A 22,804-nucleotide genomic window follows, 5' to 3' on the forward strand; every position below is an offset into this window, starting at 1 on the left:
GTTCATCCAGCCCTGCACCTTGTTGTCTCGGATTCTCCAGCATCTGCAGTTCCTACTATCTCAAAGTCTACTGAAAGTTCTTTTTTGAATTAATATCTCAGTTTCTGAGTGGTTTCTATTTCATCACAATATGATTTATGTACAATTAATCACATTCAAGATATTCCCCCTTGTAATTTCTTCCAGCTGAGTATATTATTAACTGACTTATTAAATTGCCATTTTCTATTGTGTGATTTATTTTCATCTTCATTGAATTGTGTATCTGATTTTGTCAACCATCTTGTCCTGAGCTCCAACAATTTTCTCATCTCCTGCCAAAATCTTGCATGTATTTGCATTGACTGCTTCTAAAGACCATCCCTCATTTCCTTTCTCTTAACTGCCTCCCACATTTGATTAAATTGCCTCATATATTCTCTAGCTGCTCTTGAGCCTTAAAGCTTTTGTTCCAGCTTTTTCAAACTTGGACAATATAGTTTTCCTCACTTTTCCAAATGGGTGGTAATATTTATTCATATTATTTATGCTAAGGCAGTACCAAAAGTAATAATCTTGTCTCTGCATTTGGGATCTGAAGAGCTGTAATTTTTTTTTTGGAAATATGTGGGCTAATTCTTTGCAGTATTTAATTGCACATTAAAAAGTAATTTGCAATTGGAAGAAGATGGCTTGTGAATGATTAACAGTAAGATAACTAGATGAGTCAGAGCTGAACTTATATTCTTGAATGGATTTCGTCATATCCTGCCTGCTCATCAAATTAACCTGAAATCCTTTTCATTGTTCACTACATTAGATGTTTTAATGAGGATAGAAATTAACACAATACTTAAATGGAAAACAATTGAATGCTTGGCAGGATAGTTGACATTTTTAATAGCTCTGAGAGCATTCATATTGAACCCAATGGAAAATCAACATCATCTTCTCATTTAAAATCTCCTCAACAGCTATGACAAGAGAGGTCTGCTTCAACACAACAGTTATGGGTTTAGAAATGCTTTTCAAGTACTCATATATATTAGTCATTCAGGCCGTGTTTATGAAAAAAGCTATTTAGCAAGACTGTAGCATGCAGAACTGGAAAAGAACACAGCAATATATTGGACCAAATTTCAAAGAATGCTATATTTCTTATATCCCTCAATCACTTTGCTTACAAATTATTCAGTTTGTAAGCTTGTAAAGAATCCGTTATTCTCAATTCATAATGGTAACCACTAATTTATAAAATGTATCAGTTGTACAATATTCAAAGAAATGCAACGAAAAGTCAAACGTTTGATTCAAAGTCTGTAATGGTCTCATGTACTGATAAATAACAATGCAAATTGAGATTAAGATTTTGCTCTTAAGTCCATAATATAGTTAGAGCTAAATTCAGAGTCTCCAATGACAATGTATAGTCATTCAATGGATTAGCTGTGGCTCAGTTGAGAGTGCTCCTGCTTTTGAGTTGGATATTCTGGGTCTATATAAAAAAATCTAGGACTTTAACATAAAAATTACAGCTAAAAATCTAGTACAGAGCTGAGGAATTCCTGCACCGTGAGAGCTGTTGATTTTCAGATTTTACATTAAAAATCCAAAAACCCTTTCAGATGGATCTAAAAGATGCCATGACACTGTTTCAATAAAAACATGGGAATTATCCCCGGGGCCCTGCTGAAATCACTGGCCTCAAACAGCATGATAGAAACAGATCACTGGTCATTATCGTATTACTGTTAATGACAGTTTGCAGTGAGCAAATTGGATGGCCTGTTTCCTAAATTATAACGATGACCACACTATTTGGCTGCAAATTGTGTTGAAACATCTGTTAGTCATGAAAGATAAATTTAAATGCAAGTTTTTTTTCCTTCATGTGGGAAAACTGATTCAAAGGTATGCAATATAAGAAGTAGTTTATAACTATTCAACCAGACATTGACAAATCCACATATCTCTGAAGAACAGTCCAAAGAAACACTGAGCACCGCGCATACAAAGGGAATGTCATGAGCCTTACCTGTCAAACAGTGGCTTCTCACCGCAGTCGAAGGCCTCTTGTAACTCTTTTACTAGATTCGCCTGACCAGGTAAGCGGAACAGACCCTCTTCTTTCAGTCCTCTCTGACGAATGAAGTCTGCACACTGCTCCACAAGTGTCGGTGCCAGGTGTGTCCCGTACCTGCGCTCATATCGTACAGTGTCTTCAAGTCGTTGGCCAAAGATACCTGCCCAATTGCAAACACAAGGCCAACAGCTTACCCAATAGCAAACATTTCCAGATGAAACTTATGCCTAAGTAGAAATAGAAAAAATCTCTTTGTAGAAAATTCACAATAGTTAAATCACCCCTTTAATGATCAAGCACAAGACCATCAAAGCTAACAGCTACTTCACATTTCTGACCTTTAAATGTGTTGTCATTATGCGTGCGTGGACTGTGGCACATTAAACACCAACATAGTCTGACATAGAAGGACTGACAATCTGTGATGGATTGTTTATTTCCAATCACAACAAACTCTTCAGTAATTAATGGCTTCTTTTGATCTTGTAAAGCTCTCAGTACTACACGACAGAAGCAACACTTAACAACTGACGAAATACCTTTTCATGCACTGTGAAGGTGTTTGGACAAGCAAAAGGATTCGATTCCAGCTGATGAAATATGTAAAAATATACACTGGCAGCTCTCACAGCTTTTTGAAATAGATGCTGATATCATCCAAAATGCGACACATATTCCAACAAAACTTACCTTTTCTGAAGCTAAAACATCTCTTAATTTTTCTGTAGGTAGTTTTGGGGAGAAAAGTTGGATATGTCAAAGCACTAGTTGTGCAGAATATGATGTTCTTATTCTCAGGCATTCCAAAGTATTGAAATTAGTCAGTGCAGAATACGTTGTCCATATGGGCTATTCTTCAGAATAGACTGGTCACTGGGATTATTATTAAGCTCCAAAGACACAAAGAAATATTTTTACAAAGTAATATTTCACAAGCAGTTAGCCATCAAAGAAAAGCTCAAAAATCCCAGTATGCTCACTGTGGTGACAGACATCTCTGTGAGGGACGACTTAAAAGCCCTCTGTGAGACACAGCTCCAGGTCTGCAGTCTATCAGTGTTACTTCCTGCCTCCAGCAGTGAAACTGAGGCAGAAAATATTCGGTCAAAAGGAGAACTGACTTTCACTTGACTTGCAGCTGCAGTCACATGTGGTAGCTTTCCAGCAGGCAATTAATGATCTCTTTGGCATGCGTGGGCAGTGCCAATCCACTAACCCTTGGGAGAGCGAGAGAGTGCACTCACTTTACATCTCCTGACTGCCTCCTTTTCTTTTATGTTGGTCCTGCAGTCTTCCTGATCTGCTGTTATTAGTCAAAGCACAGACCTTTTATATCAATAGAATCTAATCAGGGAATCTTGTAGGCAAACATGCATGAAAACAATCGTTTCTTTCTCCTTCATTACCTTATTCCTCTGGACTGACATTAAGTGGCCAGTGTAAGGCCTCCCCCACTCCCGGAGCTCCCAGCCAGCAAACAATAATATAATCATGTTGAGGTAAATGATTAATAGAGAGGCATAGCCATTAACTGGAGCTGGCATTCTGTGTATGTTAAGTAGAGCAGCGTCGGTTGTAATTTTTAGAGTCAGGATCGGATTTTCTTAGCTTCTCTGGGACGGTAAGGGGCATTAGCTTGTACTCACTGGTTGGAAGTAAAAATAGGTGGACTGATGCTAAATGGAGGATCAATATGTAATTTAATTCTCCCAGGCATCACTTATTTACTTGAGGCACCAGCTTATCGTGATCTTTTTGCCATTTTGAGTTGGTGTAATATTTTAAATCACTGTCTGCTCACAGTATTCAGTACCAGTTACAGTAACTAAACAGAAGATGAATTTAGTTCAGAGATACATGTGTCCAGTAATGAATTGAAGAGTTAACACCTTTTTCTTTTCATGAGCAAAATTTATAGAAGATCCTCTGATTAACTCAGCAGATTTCACTACAATGCCTTGTATATCACAATATATAGACAGGCCACCAGAAAGCCATCACTCAGCTCAGCGATGCACCCAGGAAACAGCTGAGAAATTCAGGCCAATATGAGAAAGTAATCTAGAAAATTCCTCTCTGCCAGCCTTATCATCTCAGAGGCTAGTCTAACCCCAACTGCTTTCTGTTCCTTTCATTTCCTTCAAGTTTGTGCTATTGAGGACCTTCAGCAAGCTTTAAAAATAGTATTTTAGTCGAGACACTCCAGGGTCCCACTATTAATTCAGTGGAAGAAAATACAGGAATCTAGACCCTGTAGAAGTTAGCTGTGAAAATATTTAATCCCCACATTAATGGCACATCATCATCGTAAGTATTCCATTCATTTCATATCAAATAAACAACAACACCAGCACTGTATAATATAACAATGTTCAGGTAACAAGAGATGCAGCACATAACTTGCTTAATAAACTTAGATTTTCCTGGATGGATTCATTTTGATGAGAACTTTAACAAAGTACCAGAAGAGAACGTTGCCTGAGTCCATAATCTTCCAGTGGATGGGCATCAGTTACACACATTGGACCCTATTGGGGGTGCTGAACAGAACAGGAAGACTGAGCACATCCTAGGTCTTAAAATCAGCAGGAATGTTAAGGGGTAGGCATAATGATAGCTTTGTAAGAGAGTGTGAGTGAAGTTCCTTGTGTTGATTTGTGTCATGACTGTACCCATAGGTGCAAATGTCTGGAGAGGAATTTGCACAAAATTTTCATGGGTAAACTCATTAGTTTACCCATTGGAGGAGTGATTGCCACAAATCCAGTTGACAACATGAATAATCCTTATTCTGCAGGATGAATCCTAAAGTATCACTGTCTTGCAGGCAGCACAAAGGAGATTCTTCACACTCTATATGATTCTATCTCCTGCTGCCTTACTGTGACGCCAAATTTGACAAATTCTCAGGCTTTCCTGCAAAGTGTGGCCTCGTAAACTGATGCCCAAAGGCAATCTGGTTTATGTGGCAGATATCAACCATTGTTGCTTGAAATACACCAGTGTTATTAAAGTGTGGTAGTCACCAGCTAATCAAGGGAGTCCGAGCAATTCGAGATAAAATTAAGGGTAAATAATCAGTTGGCATTGTTAAGTCAAGAATTTAGTTTATTGGTTGGAATTTTCATTGATTTATTTGCTTTGTGCTAGGAGTGTGATTTTATGGTTAGGGTCTATGTTTTAATGTTAGCTAAATAGTTAAATAGCCTAAAAGCTAAACAAACAGTGAAATAACTATTAACAAACATAATACCTGTGGCTCACACTTTGTGCAGGGTCAGCAGCTAACTGCTCAAGCTGAGGGTCTCTGAGCTTCATGGACAGCTGGCAAAACTAAAGTGCAGACAGGAGCGTTTCCTGACAAACATGTTTCAGGAGGTGGTTACGCTGCAGCGGCAGAGGGTTTGACAGAGTGTGGGCATTTTCCATGGAGTTTAGGAGGTCCAGTCAAACAGGCAGGAATCCCTATGAGTGTGACACTCACAAATCACTACTCAGAGTTGAATATCAGGAAGGGTAATAACATCTCGATGGCACAGGAGCAGGGTTAGGAAGTCAGAAACAAATCCACACTACGCAAAATTCAGCTGCACACAGAAGTACAAGGTGTAGCAACGTGGCTGTTTTATCTTCATTCATTCATAGGATGTGGGCATCACCAGACAGGGCAGTATTTATTGTGCAACCCTAATTATTAAGAGTCAACCACTTTGCTGTGGGTCCGGAGTCACATGTAGGCCAGACCAGGTAAAGATAGCAGTTTCCTTCCCTGAAGGACATTATTGAACCAGATGAGTTTTTCCCAACAATCGGCAATGGATTCATAGTCATCATTAGACTCTTAATTCCAGATTCTTTATTGAGTGCAAATTCCATGATCTGCTGTGGCAGGATTTGAACCCAGGTCCCCAGAAAATTACCTGGGTCTCTAGATTAACAGTCCAGTGATAATACTACTAGACCATCACCTCCCCTTTGTTACCAGGGGTTTGATAGCCAGAGGGGTAAACAGTTGTTTCTACAACTGACTTTTGCCCTGAACAGCATATTGCCTGCTTTGTTGCTTTGAAAAGCATAATCACTAATACAAAAGCAAAATACAATGGATGTTAGTAATCTAAATTAAAAACAAAATGCTGGAAGAATCTAGCAAGTTTGGCAGTGTATGTATAGAGATAAAAATGAACTTATGTTTGAGGTCTCTGACATTTTATCCGTTTCATTGGGTAACTCATGAACAGGTCTCAGGACCAATGAGGCAGGGCAGGGCTGGCATTAATTCGGAAAGAATGGGCCACCACATCTAGTTGTAGAGAGCAGAGATGAGCTGCAGAGAAAGCTAGGAGGGACAAACAGCAAAAAGACAAATACCAACAGGACAAAGAATGTGGAGAAAGAACAAGAATTAGATGAAGGAAAGAAACAAAGCCTTTAACTATCGACCCTCCCTTGGACAGATTATTACTACCCCTTTCTGAATGTGCTGCAGTCTGGAATGTTTAAATCCAATTACTGGTTATATTTAAAGTCAGATCTCTATTACAGTCATTATTTCATCATCCTATGAGGCAATTTGCACTTACCATTCATCAATCTTACTTACAATACGTCTTGAATTAACACAGATTCATGCAAAATGCATAAGTCTTCTGCTAATGAGTAAGCAATCATAGGCTGCAGCATCAGGATGCTTGGGGTGGGATGAGGTACAGGCTGGTGCCGTTACATCTTTCTGAATCCTATCATAGAATCTCCACAGTGTGGAAACAGGCTCTTCGGCCCAGCAATTCCACACCGACCCTCACAGCATCCCACCCAGACCCATCCCTTGATCCACCTAATCTACACATCCCTGAACACTACGGGCAATTTAGCATGGCCAATCCACCTAGCCTGCACATCTTTGGACTGTGGGAGGAAACCCATGCAGACACAGGGAGAACGTGCAAATTCCACACAGACAATCGCCAGAGGGTAGAACCGAACCCGGGTCCCTGGCACTGAGAGGCAGCAGTGCTAACCACTGAGCCACCATGCTGCCCCAAATCCTGTTAAACTCCATTTTATAGCACCCAGTGACAAGGTGTAAAAGAACTGCCATTCAATACATTCTACAAAATCCTTCAACGGTGACGGTTGTGAAGGTGGGCAAAAGTTTGCAGTGGGGCCATACCCTCAATTATATGCACTTTCCTGGTCACTGAAACCAGAGAATGTTCCTTTAAGACAGTATTGGCCTACTGTGCAACAGGCCTCCCTCTCTAAAAGACCACCATGATGGTGGTCTTCTTCTATGGATGGCAATGTTTTAAAAGGATACAAGACAGACTGAGAAAGAGTATGACCAAAAATTAGCAGTTAATATGAACATGAAAATTAGAAGCAGGCTATTCAATCCCTTAAACTTACTCCATTATTCAGTAAAATCATGGCTGACTTGTTTGCTTTTAGAATTCCTATATACCTCCGATAACCTTCTACTCCCTTGCCCAACTAAAATCTATCTTTGCTTTAAAGATATTCAAATGAGCTTGCTTACAACATTTCTGAGTCAGGATTCCACAGTCATGCAAGCCTTTGAGAGAACATTTCTCTTCATCTCTGACCTAAAAGAGCGACCCTGAGTTATGAAACAATGCCTCCTCATTCTGGATTCACCCACAAGAGGAAACATGTTTTCCACATCTACCTTGTCAAACACAGAGAAAATAGAAGGAGTAGGCCATTCAGACCTTCGAACCTGCTCCACCATCAATATAATCATGGCTGATCATCCAACTCTGTGCCTTGTTCCCACTTTCTCCCATACCCTTTGACAGTGAAGCTTGAAGAACTATATCTAACTTCTTCTTGAAAACATTCAATATTTTGATTTCAACCACCTTCTGTAGCAGATAATTAAGCAAATCCACCATTCTCTGGGTGAAAAAAATTCTCCCTATTTCACTCCTAAATGTCTGCCCCATATATTTAGACTGTGGCCCCTGGTTCTAGATTCCCTGGTCATTGGGAGCATCCTTCTTGCATTTAGCCTGTCTAGTTCTGTTAGAATTTTATAGGTTTCTAATATATCCCTCATTGTTCTCCTAAATTTCAGTGAATATAATCCTAACCGACCCGGACTCTCTCCAGACAACAGTCCTGCCATCCCATGAATCATTCTAGTAAACCTTTGTTGCACTCTTTCCACAGCTAAAACAGCCTTCCTCAGACAAGGAGACCAAAACGGCCCACATCACTCCAGATGCCATCTCACCAAGGACCTATACAAATTGCAGCAAGACATCCCTGCTCCTGTACTCAAATCCTCTCACTATGAAGGCCATTGTACCATTTGCAATTCTGAAGAAGGGTCACTGGACTCAAAATGTTAACACTGTCTCCACAGGTGCTGCCAGACTTGCTGAGCTTCCCAAGCAATTTCTGTTTTTGTTTCAGATCTCCAACATCCGCAGTTCTTTGTTTTATTGTACTATCTGCCTTTTTCACTGCCTGCTCCATCTACATATGAATGGTATACAAGGATACCTGTGTCTCGATACATCTCCCCCTTTCTCAATCTATTGCCATTCAGATAATAAACTGCCTTGCTGTTTCGCTACCAAAGTGAATAACTTCATATTTATCAACAATATGCTTCATTATCAAGACATTCAAGATCTTATATACTTCAATTAAGTCACTCCTCACTCTTCTAAATCCAGTGGAAAATAACTCAATCTGTCCAACCTTTCCTCTTACGATAACCCAATCATTCCCGGTATTAATCCGGTAAATCTTTGGATCAACTCCAATAATTTTACATCTTTTCTTAAATAAGAAGATCAAAACTGCACACGGCATGTGAGACATAGTCTTACTAATGCCCTGCAGAACTGAAGTGTAACATCTATGCTTTTGCCTTCAATTCCTCTCATAGTAAAGGACAGTGTCCTATTAGACTTTTTAATTACTTGCTGCATGTGCATGTTAACATTTTGTAAACCAAGATCCCTTTACAGCTTGTTCTCTGTGTGAGTAATACTCTACTTTTTCTTATTCTTCCTGATAAAATGAACAACTTCAAATTTTTCCAAATTATGCACCTTCTACGAGATTTTGCCCACCCACTCAACCTCACTTTTTGAGCTGCATCCTTGTTACGTTCTCGTCACAACATACTTTTCTCCCAAATTTAGTGTAATTTGCAGATTTGGCTTTCATGTCTCATCTAAATCATTGACATAAATTTTAACACAGTGAGGCCCCAGCTTGGACCCCTTTGGACTCCACTCATCACATTCTGTCAATCAGAAAATGGCCTATTGATACAAACTCTCTGTTTACTGCCAGCCAGTAGAAGCAGTGTGTACCATCTATGAGATGCACTGCAAAAATTCACCAAAGATCCTTAGACAGCACCTTCCAAACCCATGACCACTTCCATCTGGAAGGCTAAGGCCACAGATATATAGGAACACCACCATCTGCAAGTTCCACTCCAAGCCAGTCATCATTCTGACTTGAAAATATATTGTGGTTCCTTCTCTGTCGCTGGGTCAATATCCTGGAATTCCCTCCCTAAGGGCATTGTGGGTCAACCTACAGCAGGAGTACTGCAGCGGTTCAAGAAGGCAGCTCACCACCACCTTCTCAAGGGCAACTAGAGATGGGCAATAAATGCTGGCCAACCAGCAATGTCCACATCCCATGAGTGAATAAAAAAGCAAGCCAATCCTCTATCCTTGCTAAAATATTATGTCTTACATCATGAACTCCTATTATGTGCAATAGCCTTTTATGTGGCATTTTGTGAAAAACTTTCTGGAGATACCAGTACAGAGTATAAAGCAGCTACAGGTTCCTCTTTATCTACAATATGTGTTACTCCTTCAAAGAAGTCCAATATAAACATAAAGTTCCCTTTCACAGGAGCACACTGACTCCTCCCAAAATCTTTGGATTTGTCTAAGTGCTAAGCTATAACCTTTTCAATGATCTTATAAGACCCTGGGTCGAAGTCCACCAGGACTGACCACGTATCAGACTGCAACTCCATTGGTTTGCTTAGTACCACTTCTACAGTGATCGCAATTTCATCTAAATTCCCCCTCCCTTTCACTTTCTGATTTCTATCTGTTACTGGAATGGTTTTTTGTATCCTCTACTGTGAAAGTAGGATGTAAAGAGTTATTCACTTCATCTGCTATTTCCTCATTATCTACTACTACCTCACCAAAGACATGATCTTGAGAATAAACATTCACTTTTATTTACTCTTTTCCTTTATAAATACCTGTAGAAACTCTTTATATCTATTTTTACATTTCTGGTTAGCTTCTTCTCATCCTCTAATTTCATTCGCCTAATTAATCTTTTTGTCATTTTCTGCCATTCTTGATATTCTGTCCAATCACCTGACCTGCACTCGTCTTTGCACAATGATACATTTCTTCCTTAAGTCGACACTTTGCTTAACATTTTTAGTTAACCATAGATGTTAGGTCCTTCCCTGAGCATCTTCCTGTTTAGTAGGGTGTAGTATCCTGATTATTCTTAAATATCCCCTAAATGTCTACCGCAGCTTCTCTATTGATCTGATAGCCTAGTATCCCAGTTCAATTCACCTAGCTCAGCCTTCACGCCCACATAGCTTCCCATATTTAAATTTAAAATACTGAGCTTAGACCCACTCTTCTCCCTTTCAAACTGAACGCCAAACTTAATCATATTGTGCTCACTGTTACCTCATGTTGCCTTTACCCTGAGGTCATTAATTCATCCTGTCACATTATGCAATATTAAATTTAGTACAGCCCTCTATCTGGTCAGTTCCAGAGTGTACTGTTTCAAGCAACTCGAGAGAGAGAGAGTATTTAATAAACTCTACCTCCAGGCTACCACTACCAATCTGACTTTTTCAGTTTATATCAAAATTAGACTGACCCATGATTTTTGCCGTCTCTTTATCAAATTGTGAAAGAATATTTTTAAAAAATGGCAGGACTGAATAGCAACAAAATGAAATGTTATTGTGCATGCTGAGGTACTAAATGTGTATCCTATATCTGTTTTCATGAACTAAGATGATGAAAGAGAGATAGAGACAGTACATGATAAAACTAAAAGGAGTAGGGGGCACTCAGAATTACCAAGTCATCTAGTCCAGACAGGATTTAATCAAAGTTACAAAGAGAATCTACGGTGTAGTTAGAAGGATTTCTGACCATAGTTTTTCAATCATTTTTGAATATGAAAGTGGTACCAGGAGATTGGTGGTTTGCAAATGGAGGTGGGGAATGTACCTGGCCACTAGAGGCCAGTCAATCTATTGGCAGTGAGAAATTTAACAGACATCATGGAGTCATAGAATAAGACAGCATGGAAACAGACCCTTCGGTCCAACTCATCTACGCCAACCAGACATCCTAAACTGATCTAGTCCCATTTGCCAGCATTTGACCCATATCCCTCCGAACCCTTTCTATTGATATACCGATCTAGGCGCCTTTTAAATGTGGAATTACACAAGCCTCTGCCACTTGCTCTGGCAGCTCGTTCCGTACACGCACTATCCTCTGTGTGAAGGTGTTACCCCTCAGGTCTTTTTTAAATCTTTCTCCTCTCGCCTTAAACCTATGTCCTCTAATTTTGGACTTCCTCACACTAGCTATTCACGTATCCATGCCCCTCACTATTTTATCAACCTCTATAAAGGTCACTCCCTCAGCCGCTAGGGAAAAAAGCCCCAGCCTATTCAGTTCCACCCTGTAGCTCAAACCCTCCAGTCCCAGCTACATTTACATCCTTGTAAATCTTTTCTGCACCCTCTCAAGTTTAACAACATCTGTCCTATGGAAGGGTGACCAGAATTGTACGCAGCATTCCAAAAGCGGCCTCATTTTCCAGAATAAAATTATTTCATCCATGGATTAAGGAGGTCATTCTGTACTATAAACATCTACGAATCTATGAGAATGAGGGACAGACAGCACAGACATAATGACATATCTGACAAAGCTGATTGAATTCACAACATTAAAAAGACATTCTGTACTGTTTCATAATGCATTTTTATAATGTATTTCGAATACAGGCAGTCCCTGGGTTGTGAATGGGTTCTGTTCTTGAGTATGTTCACAAGTCAATTTGTACACAAGTTGGAACACAATATAGGTCAATACAAAATAGCTATTTGTTAAGTATGGGGGAATGGTCATGTGTCAGATCTTTGAAATTAACATGAATACACCCCTTATGGGATCTCATTCATAAGAACAAGCATTCATAAGTCGGACATTTATAAATCAGCAACCCCTTGTATAAGTGGGGTTAACAGGATGAAGTTAACTCGAGCACAAAATGGATAAGAACTGGGAGGCAGAGGGTCCTGGTGAATGGATGCTTTTCTGACTGGAAAGAGCAGCACCCCAAGATTAGTATTAGGATCATTGATTTCCTGGTTATAATAATAAATGACTAGATTTGGAAACACTGTGAAATTCAACTAAGAAATTTGCATTCTACATGAACCTTGGCAACATAGCAGAGGGTGAGCAGGAGAGTTGCAGACTTCAGAAAGATATCAACACAGTCTGGTGAGATAGACAGGCACAATGTACACGGAATGTAATGTTGATATGCATGAAATATTGCATTTTAAGAGGAAGATGATGGAGAGGCAAAATAATCTAAATGATACTATTTTGAGTGGGATGTAAAATCAGATAGAACTGAGTGAATTGACAAATCTTTGAAGTTAGCAACACTAGTTGATAAACTACTTAAGAAGGTGAATGGAATATTTAGCTTCCAAATAAGGGTATTGAATACAAAAACAACAAAGTCATGCTAAACGTTTACAAATCACGGATTTGTACTCAGCTGGAGTATTGTACAAACTGTGGGTGCAATTGTGGGAAGAATATCAGTGTCTAGAAAGGATACAGAGGAGGTTCCCTACAATGCAGGAGCAGATGAGTGGAAGTTACGTGGTGGGATTATAGGAGCTAGGTTCAGTTTCTTCAGTAGGAAGTAGAAAAAGGTAAATGGACACCTAAGAGGGACGTTCAATGTTATAAGGTACTGTATACTGGGGAGAAATTGTTTCCTCTGGCACATAGGTCAGCAATAAGAGACCATGGATTTAAAATCAATGCAAAAGAACGAGAGGAAAGATGAGGGTTTTCATCCTTGAGGCTGGTTGTATCAGTTACCTTAATACACCCTCCTAGATTGAAAGTTGAAGAAGAGATTTGATTGTCTTGTAGGGAGGTAGGTGCTTGCTGTGGTTGGGCCAGTTAATGTTGAAAATGTTTGGAGATATTCACAGGGGCTCAGAAATGTGGAGGCAGGCTACTAAATCATCCTGCCTTGGGATACTTTGAGACTTTAGCTCCATTATCATGGGAAAAAAAACGTGAGACCCTCTAGCCCTTACTCTGTCAATTCTTAAACAGTCTCCCTGCCCATTCATACCACCTCATGCCCCTTCATCAACTCCCCCATGCCACTCTATGCCCATCCAACCAACACCCATGGCCTTTCATGCTCCCTAAACCAGGCTATGTTACTTCAATGCCCATTAACCCACAATGCGCTGGTGATTATGCAATTGACAGAAGAGATTGGAAAGTCCCAATATGCATTCTGAGCTAAAAGCCCAGAAATCTATTGGTCTGTTGAAGCAGTTGATTCCAGAAAAAATGTGGCTGCTGGACAGCTCTGTGCAATTGAAAGGAGTAATCAAAGACAATGCTTATTTACTGAAGGTCAAGATTTTTAAAATGGCTGCAATTCCTGTGATTGATATTTGAAACTGAATAATTGACACTTTTTCATGTTTATTGGCTTGGAGTAAGTGCAAAGTAATTACAAAATGACCTTTTATATTTACCTTATTCATGCTGATGTTAGTATAAAGTCTGTGGCTTCTATAGAGCATACAGTGGATGAATGGGCATGAAAGTATCATAGCCAAGTATGGCACAACAGCAGGGATGGGAGATTGGTGGAAAGGCATAGCTTGACATGGGAGGCATGAGGAGACGGTGAAGGGCATAGTCTTGCACAGGGTACGAAGACACTTATCCCTCAAAATGTTCCCTTTTTGGACAACTGTTCTTGATCTCTGATGGGCTGTGAACAGTGACTCTTTGTAAGGCTGCCCAATATCATGAAAATTGGGAAGGAGCAGGGCATGGCCGTCCCTGGACACTGCTAGCTCAGGGAGCAGATTCTTAACCCAAACCATCCTGTGTACTTAAAGGGCCCTAATGAAAATTATAAACTTCAGGAATGGGGTCGGGAATTCTGGAATCGTGACTTGATCCCATTTGTAAGTCATCCTGACTGAGTGAAAAATCTGGACCATTTTGTCATATAGCATGGTTTTATGATATGCAACATATTACTTGGAAATGTTCTGGAAATTGATTTCAGAGGAACATTCAAAATACAATTGGATGTGTATTCAAATATAGTTAATTTGCAGGGTTATGGGACTGAGTTGGACCTGGTTTTAAAGAGCCAGGAATGGTGGGATGAATGATGTTCTTTCAAGCTGTAGGGTCTTAAGTTGCTAAAACCTAATGTTGGGATTGGTTGGTTTTGTAAATTGCAGTTTTCTGACTATTTGTTTGTTCTCTCATCTCAAGCATTCTCCTGTCACTACATGCATCATCCCTGAAATGACTTTATTATTTGCTTCTAGCCCTGAAAAACTTCTGAGAACTCGTTTTTATAGGCAGAGCCAGCTGCTTTTACTAGTGCCTATTGGTGAATCACTGAAAGGGAAAGCAGGCAACTCACTCAGATTTTGTAGCCAAGAGTAATTTAAATGCTGGATTGTAACCCTTGCTCCAGATCAGTCAGTCGTGCTGAAGCTAACAGAAAAGCCTCGGCAGTTTACTGTAACATTAGTGCAAACAAAGCCAATGTATTAAATTCGTCTGTCTGTGTGTGAGTTTGATCAAAGCAGTTATTAATCGGCACTGTAACCAATGCTAAGCTGGTATAATTTATTTATTTCTTATTCGCAAGGAAATGTTTGAAGTTAAGAGAAGAATGCCTGTTGCATAATTCCCCAAAGCATGTCTGCCATCATTAAGGCACAAGTTCAGACTGTGATGGAATTGCCTGGATGAAAGCAGCCACAACACTACAGGCTGAATCTTACTTTTTTTTTAGCTGTGTTAGTTTTGTTGGGTTTCTCGGAAAGTTTCTCTCCATTAGGCCTAGTGAGATCTCACATCATATCTTACCAGACATGCCTCATTATCTATCCATCAATCCCTAAGGCACTCCACTCACACAATTCTAGCCCCATCCTATCATTTACCATTCCTGCAACACCCACTATTCATCAGATACATGTTGAAAGAGCAGAATCCATGCCATCTTTAAAACGCTATTGTCCACCCTGACATGTGTAACTCCTCACTGATGACGTATTGGCACACAGCAGCTACAAAGCCACAGTTCGCACTGCACACACAGCTGGTGATACTGACACTTGCACTCTAGTTTTCTCAGTATAGTCACAGTTTAACCACCAGGTCACACAGTTTGTCTGTCCCTAGAGACATCCTGTCTAAGCACCCTCTCTAAGACACTGCTATTGTGTCCTCAGTACCTGCAGTGGACCCATATCATGTTCCTGTTCACTGGGGGAACATCAAATACAAACAGATAATTCCAAAGATGAGTTTTTACTTACGACCAGCAAAAGCAGGCACAAACAAAATGAATAGTGGCTGCAGTTTACCCACAATGCAGACCAGATGCTGGCACCAGAAGCAGATCTGGAAAACAGAGTTAAAGTTTCAGGTTCAGCAACCCTTCTTCAGAAGTGGCATGATGACCAATGACATTTTTTTTTGCAGTCCATGATGGTGTACTGCACTCAGCTCTCATTGACTGGAACCAGATTTCGTTCAGTTCCTGTCTGACCATGGCCTTCACTGTCCCCTGGTTCAGCCGAGTTCCTACATGAATGACAACTTCCTCCTCCCCAGTGTCCTGATTCCTTCTTCTTGGAATACTGCTCCCGATTCCCCCAGTTCCTCCATACCAGCACGTCCCTTTGCTGCCTGCTCTAACTGAACAGAGGATAGGCCAACAGGATGATGTAGCACACTGTGTCCAGACTCTAATGGACACCAGCCCCCCCAACCCGCCGAGGATAGGTCGAGCAGTGGAGCCACATTTTCAACAGCCCTATTGTCTGCTCCACCACTGCCCTGGTAGAAACATGAGTGACATTATCCTGGTGCTCCACATCAGTTGGAGGGTTGCACAATGGTGTCATGAGCCAAGGTCACAACTGATATCTTTTTTTACGCCAGTAACCAGCCTTGTAAGAATCTGGACCCTCAAACAAACCAGGTACATGAGAGCTATGCACCAGAGGAGCTGTGCCAGCTGCCAGGGTCGAGGGCACTCACCTTCAGGAAGTGGTAACTGTGATCACAGGATAACCTGAACATTAATCAAAATGATATGGAGGTGCTGGTGTTGGACTGGTGTGGACAAGGTCAGAAGTCAGACAACACCAGGTTATAGTCCAATAGGTTTATTTGAAATCACCAGCTTTTGGAGCGTTGCCTCTTTGTCATGTGAAGTGAGAGAGAAGAACACAGACACAGAATGTATATGCAGAGGGATCTATGGGCAGAGAGATCAAAAGATCATAGAAATGGTGTGAGTGTAGTGTTGACAGGCTGATCAATAGGTCTCTGCAGGTGATCAAGAATATCAGACGGTCTGAGTAAAGTGTCAACAGCTGAATAACCAGCAAAGGGATGACCTGTAATCCGATTAAATGGGGCAGAGAGATAATTACAAAAATTTAAAATTAAGATGGTGCTGGAGACAAACTAAATGAGTGGAATGACATGATAGGTGTAGGAGTCACATGCCAAGGGTCTAACTAAAGTAATAAGTAATCCAAAACTGTACAAACTAATTAAGGTAGAGTGATCATAACAATTTATCAATGTCATAGTCTCAAAACAGGACAGATACAGTGCAGAATCGCTGTGAAGAAACTGATAGCCAAGTTTGGTACCCAAGAACCCTGACTGTGACCAGCTCATGCAGACAGGTGATTATGGTCAAGTGCCTGAACAGTGTTGCACTGTGGCCCTGACTGATGGTATTGAGAATGATGTGTGTTCTAGCAATGGGAATGCCACTGAACATCAAAGGGTGCTGAATACGTGCCTTCTCATTTTTTGCTCTTGGGTTTCACTGGAGCACTGCAGCTAGCCTAGGACAGAAATGTGAGTGTGAAATGACAAGTGAGAGACAGTTGGGTCACGCTTGAAGACTGAGTAGCACTGCTCTGTAAAATGATCATGCAGTTTGCATTTGAACTCTCCAACGCAGAGGCAACTGTATTCTGAGCAGTGAATCAGAGCAGAGGCAGGTGTATGGGGTTAAGGTCACATTCGGCTAGGGATCCACATCAACGTTCCCTCTGAACTGTGCACATGCAGAGCCAGGCAGCACTCAGGAATGTGCCATAGAAGGAACAATCAGGCTGCACACAGCAATGTTTCCTTTAAGGTGAGTGCATACACAGTCACTAACCAATCACAAAAGGACCATGGAGTGTAACAAGGCAGCTATGCACAACCAACAGAAGATGGAACGTTGGTCCATGATTGAATCTTGTTCCAATTCCTGAAAACTGGGTAATCACCTTCCGGGAATTTTGGGTTCCTTTTGAATTGAGGGTCACCTGGGCTTTCATTTTGGATAAGTGGGAGGAGAGAGCTGAGCGTGGGCTGCTATCTCTAGCAAGGACTTCAGACAGGTCTCTCCACCATGAAAAGCCAATCGTTGTAATGCGTTGAGTTCCCTTTGGCCTTGCAATCTTATGTCAAGTTAGTGCCAAAGGTCACTAAAGTGTAAATCATTTACATCAGGATCAAAGGGGTGAGCTCCTATATGTTTATAACCAAATAACACTAAAAAGTCATGAGGATAATGTTCCTTTAATGGAAATTCAATTCCGTTTGGGAGCATTGCCAAAAATGGAGACATTCCTAATAAGAAAAATGTGCACTGGTCAGGACTGAGCTATCAAATACCTTGATGCCTTCCACTCTGTTGGCATTAGCATTCTATTACTATTCAGTTACAGGCCACAACTGTACAATCAGCATAAAACGTAGTATACAGCGGAAATTAATATTCAGTGACTGCTGGCATAATTACCCAGGAGGGATTTGTACAGCACAGATTAGAAGGTAATAAAGACTGTGGTAACCGGAATCAAGCCAGTCTGCAAAGATTGTGCCCAAAGGCAGCAAGAAATGAATACTATGACTTATTCAGTCAATACCACTCTATTATATCAAAGCATGTTACTGTGCATAACAGGAATGGTGATGGAACAATTCAAACTATTGTACATCTCGAGATCTTCAGCAGGTTATCGTTCCCTTCTGAATGGCCCCTTTACATTCCATTCTGGATGCTTTGGACTGATTAATGAAAAAAAATACATACCGTATGTGATTTATTTAAAAAAAGAGATCTGTTTTTCTGACTCAATTAAATTGAAAATCTGTTCATTTTTATTAGCATTTGCACTGTTCCTGTGGCCCATGTCTTAAATTACGATAATATTACTGGCGGTTAAGCAGCAATTTGCTGGGATGTGGCTACCACCTCTGTCCAATGGGTTCACTACAGCACTGTCTTTATTTAAAAATACTTTTGTTAGACTTTCCGTTGAGAAAGTAATAGAACGAGGAGAGTCATCTTTATTTTACAAAGAATATGAAGTAGCAATAGAATGATGTACTATGATTATACTCTTAATGACGTAGAGATTGCCAAATAAAAACAGACCTACCAAACAACTCAATTTTGTCATTTTTTTTAAATAGAAATTTTCTTCTCCTTCTCCAGATAATAATTCATACAAGTGTCCAGGTAATCAGCTTTGGTGATGCTGAGGAATAAATATTGGTCAAGACAGGACAGTAATTCCACAATTCTTTTTCAAATAGTGCAATAGGATGTTTTATGGCATCAGAGAGAAGGGGGCCTCAATTTAATTTCTCATTTGAAAGACGGTATCTCTAACAATTCAGCATTTTCTCAGTCATGGGCTAAACCATCAGGCAAAATATGAGCTCAGGTCCCTAGAATGGAACTTGAACTCATGATATTAGGACTCAAAGGTGAATGTGCTATCACCTAGCAAGACCAACACCAGCAGCGATTCTGCATATACAAGCTGTACATGGAGTGTTGACAGACTTCTCAATCAACTCTTCAAGGAGATTTAACTGGTTACAGCTTCACACAGTAGCTACACATTGTTTAACGACAGCCTAACACAGTACAAAGGAATAAAGACCAATGTAAAATAAATATCTGAATCATATCATGTCTACTTCAGACAGTCAGTAATTTTAAAACAAAATATGTGACTGTAATCCTAACGGATGACATCCGGAAGGTCTTTGACATTTTGCTCAAAGGTTTAAAGCCCATGACTTGTGTTTTGAGTCGCCTCCTAATGATAATTGCATCTATTTGAAGGCATCTGTACTTTTACATGTGCAAACCTCAACCTGCCCCCAAAAATCCTCCATTACAGCTGAGAAGAGTGGGAAAATCTTTCAGTATAGTAGAAAAGCATGGAGGAGTAGCAGCTATGGGAGAAGAAAAGTCTTAATGGAAAATTCAAAGATAATCACATTAGGAAGCTACAGAATCATAAATAGTACTGCCAGAAAGATTTTATTTCAGGGATTCAACAAATAGTGCCGAAGATTGGACATTCCTGAAGAAGGTTTCTTAAACTGGATCCTAAGAAAGAAGCTGAACAAGTAAATACACTTCTGTACACAATTGGGAGTATAGAAAATGTTATTTGCCTAAGGCTTCATTAATTTGAAAAGGTATTCAAAGTCTTTGACAATTACGTCCAAACTAAGAAAATACTTGAAAGGCAACATTGAAAAAGGGCATGCAGCATCCACCGAAATCCATAAATGATATTTCTAACAATCTCTGCAAAGTTGTGGAGTGATATGACTATGCTGACTTTAAGCCAGAGTTTATAAGATACCAGACACATGCAGACATTACTGATGAATCTTTGTCAGATTTATTATTGTCCAAAGATGACCTAAATCTAGATAAAGTTACTCAGATTCTGAAGACCCATTTCTGAAGAAGGGTCTAGGCCCGAAACGTCAGCCTTCCTGCTCCTCTGATGCTGCTTGGCCTGCTGTGTTCATCCAGCTCTACACCTTGTTATCTCAAAGTTACTCAGGAGGTGGGTGAAGCAGAAAGAAAATAGACAACCCTAAGAAAAGGTAAAACTTGACACAGGAGACTTATAGAATCTATTTATTATTTGAGGTACAAAACCATGACACACTAGATAAACCAAAGCAGTGAGACATAGAATCCCTACAGTGGGGAAACAGGCCCTTTGGCCCAACAAGTCCACACCAAACCTCAGAGCACCCCACCCAATCTACACATCCCAGAACACTACAGGCAATTTAGCATGGCCAATCCACCTAACCTGCACATCTTTGGACTGTGAGAGGAAACCAGAGCACCTGGAGGAAACCCACACAGACACGGGGAGAATGTGCAAACTCCACACAGGTAGTCGCCTGAGGCTGGAATTGAACCTGGGTCCCTGGTGCTGTGAGGCAGCAGTGCTAACCCCTGTGCCACTGTGCCGCCCAAAGCAACCTTACAGACTTAAACTGTGCCCAGCTTTTAGACCAAATTCTTACAAAGTTGGTCACTAAGAAAATTTGCCACAATAGGAAACAGCCAAAGAAAAGCAAAAGGCCAAAAAGCTACACATACAAAGAGGTAAATGAGGTAGAACCTTCTCCAAAAGGAGATAAATGCAAGTTTTCCTAATGCAATCAGTGACCCAGACCAAACATTCTCGTATGCAGATGTATATGACAATGGGCAAATAATGTATTTCAAGGCACAGGAGCAACATCAGAGCCAACAGTAGTTCAACTACAAAGTCCAGAGGCAGTGTACATATCATTAGAACTGCTTGTAGCATCTATCTACACACAGGTGACATCAAATACCGAAACACTTATGTACTTCAGAACCAAAAAGTTTCAATGCTATTCTGTGGGGTGTGCATTGATCTCAACCACATGCAAAAGGTGGAAATGGTTAACAATAAAAGGAAAAAGCTGATTTGTTTATTCTGGGCTCCCTAAAATTCAACAAAGACAGCAATAAGAGGAGAAAAACAATGCGCAAAGATCCAAAAGATGCTGAACAAAAAACACCTGCAATACCAGGGATCATACTGACAGCCATAAACAATAGACATACATCACCAAAAGTCCTCCATGAAATAAATACAAGAGGTTAAAGGCCCTCCAGTTCAAGAAAGGGCTGTAGAGCTCAGTTTGTCAGGAAGACAGTCCAAGTCAATCAGCTCTTACACACTAACTACCATTGTTTTAAGTCTGAAGTAAACACATTCAGGGAGATCAGTTGGTGGTAAATATAAATATAAAAATCAAATGTGTAGAAATACAATAATTGAGGCAGAAAAGACTCATGTATAAGTGAATAAAAATGTTAAGATACTTGATAGAGTGAAGCAAGAACTACCCTCGTTAATAACATCATGCGGATTTCATCAGATAAAGAAGGAACTTGTGCTAGACAGATCCGAGGCTACTGTCTTTTCAACATATATGTAATGTTATAATGTAGGCTACATTCATATAATCTGTAAATTGTTGCCATTATACAAAAAAAATTGTGTAATAAACAAAACTTTTTCTAGCTGGACCAAAATTCCACACACACACACACACACGTACAAACACATGTAAAATAATTTCAGCACTGAACAATAGACACTAAGCTGAATCAATGGGTCTGTCTGGTCTACCAACCCCCAACGCAACTTAGCAGGACTGACAAGCACACAGACCTTAAGGATGCAAAGTATCAGCCTCACACTAAGGACACCTTCCATTGAGTGGTGTAGCACTATTACAAGATTAAATGAGGTAAATACAGGAAATATTTAACAGCTCAAAACTGAACATCACGAGGTGCTGGGTCCATCAGCAGCAGAGTTGTATACCACCACAATCTGTAATCTCATTTCTTGAATATCACTTACTTGCTTTTAATTCACACAGTATTCTAACTTTGAAATATATCATCATTACTTATTGTCAGTGGGTCTAAATTCTGGAAACCTTTGTTCAAATACTTTCACTGCATACACTGCAGCAGTTCATCTCAAGGGCAACAAGTGTTGGCCTTGTCAGCAACACCCGCAACCCTTTTTTTTAAAGCTAGGGAAGAGGAGATCTACAATGAGTCAGTGGGCTCCAGGTTGGATTCTATATTCCTGTCAGTGATCAAGAGAACTGTCAAGTCAGGTAATGCATATTTCTGGGTTGCCTGCAGTCGGATATAATGGAAGTTTCCTGTTTATTTTGCATGCAACGCAGTGGGAAGGAGCTTGCTGCAAGGACTTGTTGAAATGAGTAGAGCAGTCTAAGATGGGCAGTTTAGTTAAACACAAACTTTTGTGCTGCCAGAGACCATGGCTGGAATGCTGAAGGTCAGTCACCGTCTCAGTATTTTCTCAATTTGCTCAGCTCTCAAATTACTTTCAGCAGGTAACACTTTAGTTGCAGAACTGCTCGAGAACAGTCTAATATGAAAGAAAATCTTGAATTTAAAGGCTTGATGGTATATCTCAAAAGGGTAGCTGCT

At 40.2% G+C, this 22,804-nt stretch overlaps 1 protein-coding gene across 3 annotated transcripts in view; it reads right to left on the reverse strand.

Moving 5' to 3' along the window:
* Nucleotides 1–22,804, reverse strand: part of arhgap24 (Rho GTPase activating protein 24) — a 437,625-nt gene that overhangs the window by 54,626 nt on the left and 360,195 nt on the right. For all 3 annotated transcript variants that reach the window (XM_048598083.1, XM_048598093.1, XM_048598101.1), the window contains one exon: nt 2,015–2,222. In XM_048598083.1, coding sequence (XP_048454040.1) covers nt 2,015–2,222 — 208 coding nt within the window. The remainder of the gene's footprint in view (nt 1–2,014; nt 2,223–22,804) is intronic.

Source organism: Rhincodon typus, chromosome 1 (genome assembly GCF_021869965.1).
Source record: "Rhincodon typus isolate 14 chromosome 1, sRhiTyp1.1, whole genome shotgun sequence".
NCBI lineage: Eukaryota > Metazoa > Chordata > Chondrichthyes > Orectolobiformes > Rhincodontidae > Rhincodon > Rhincodon typus.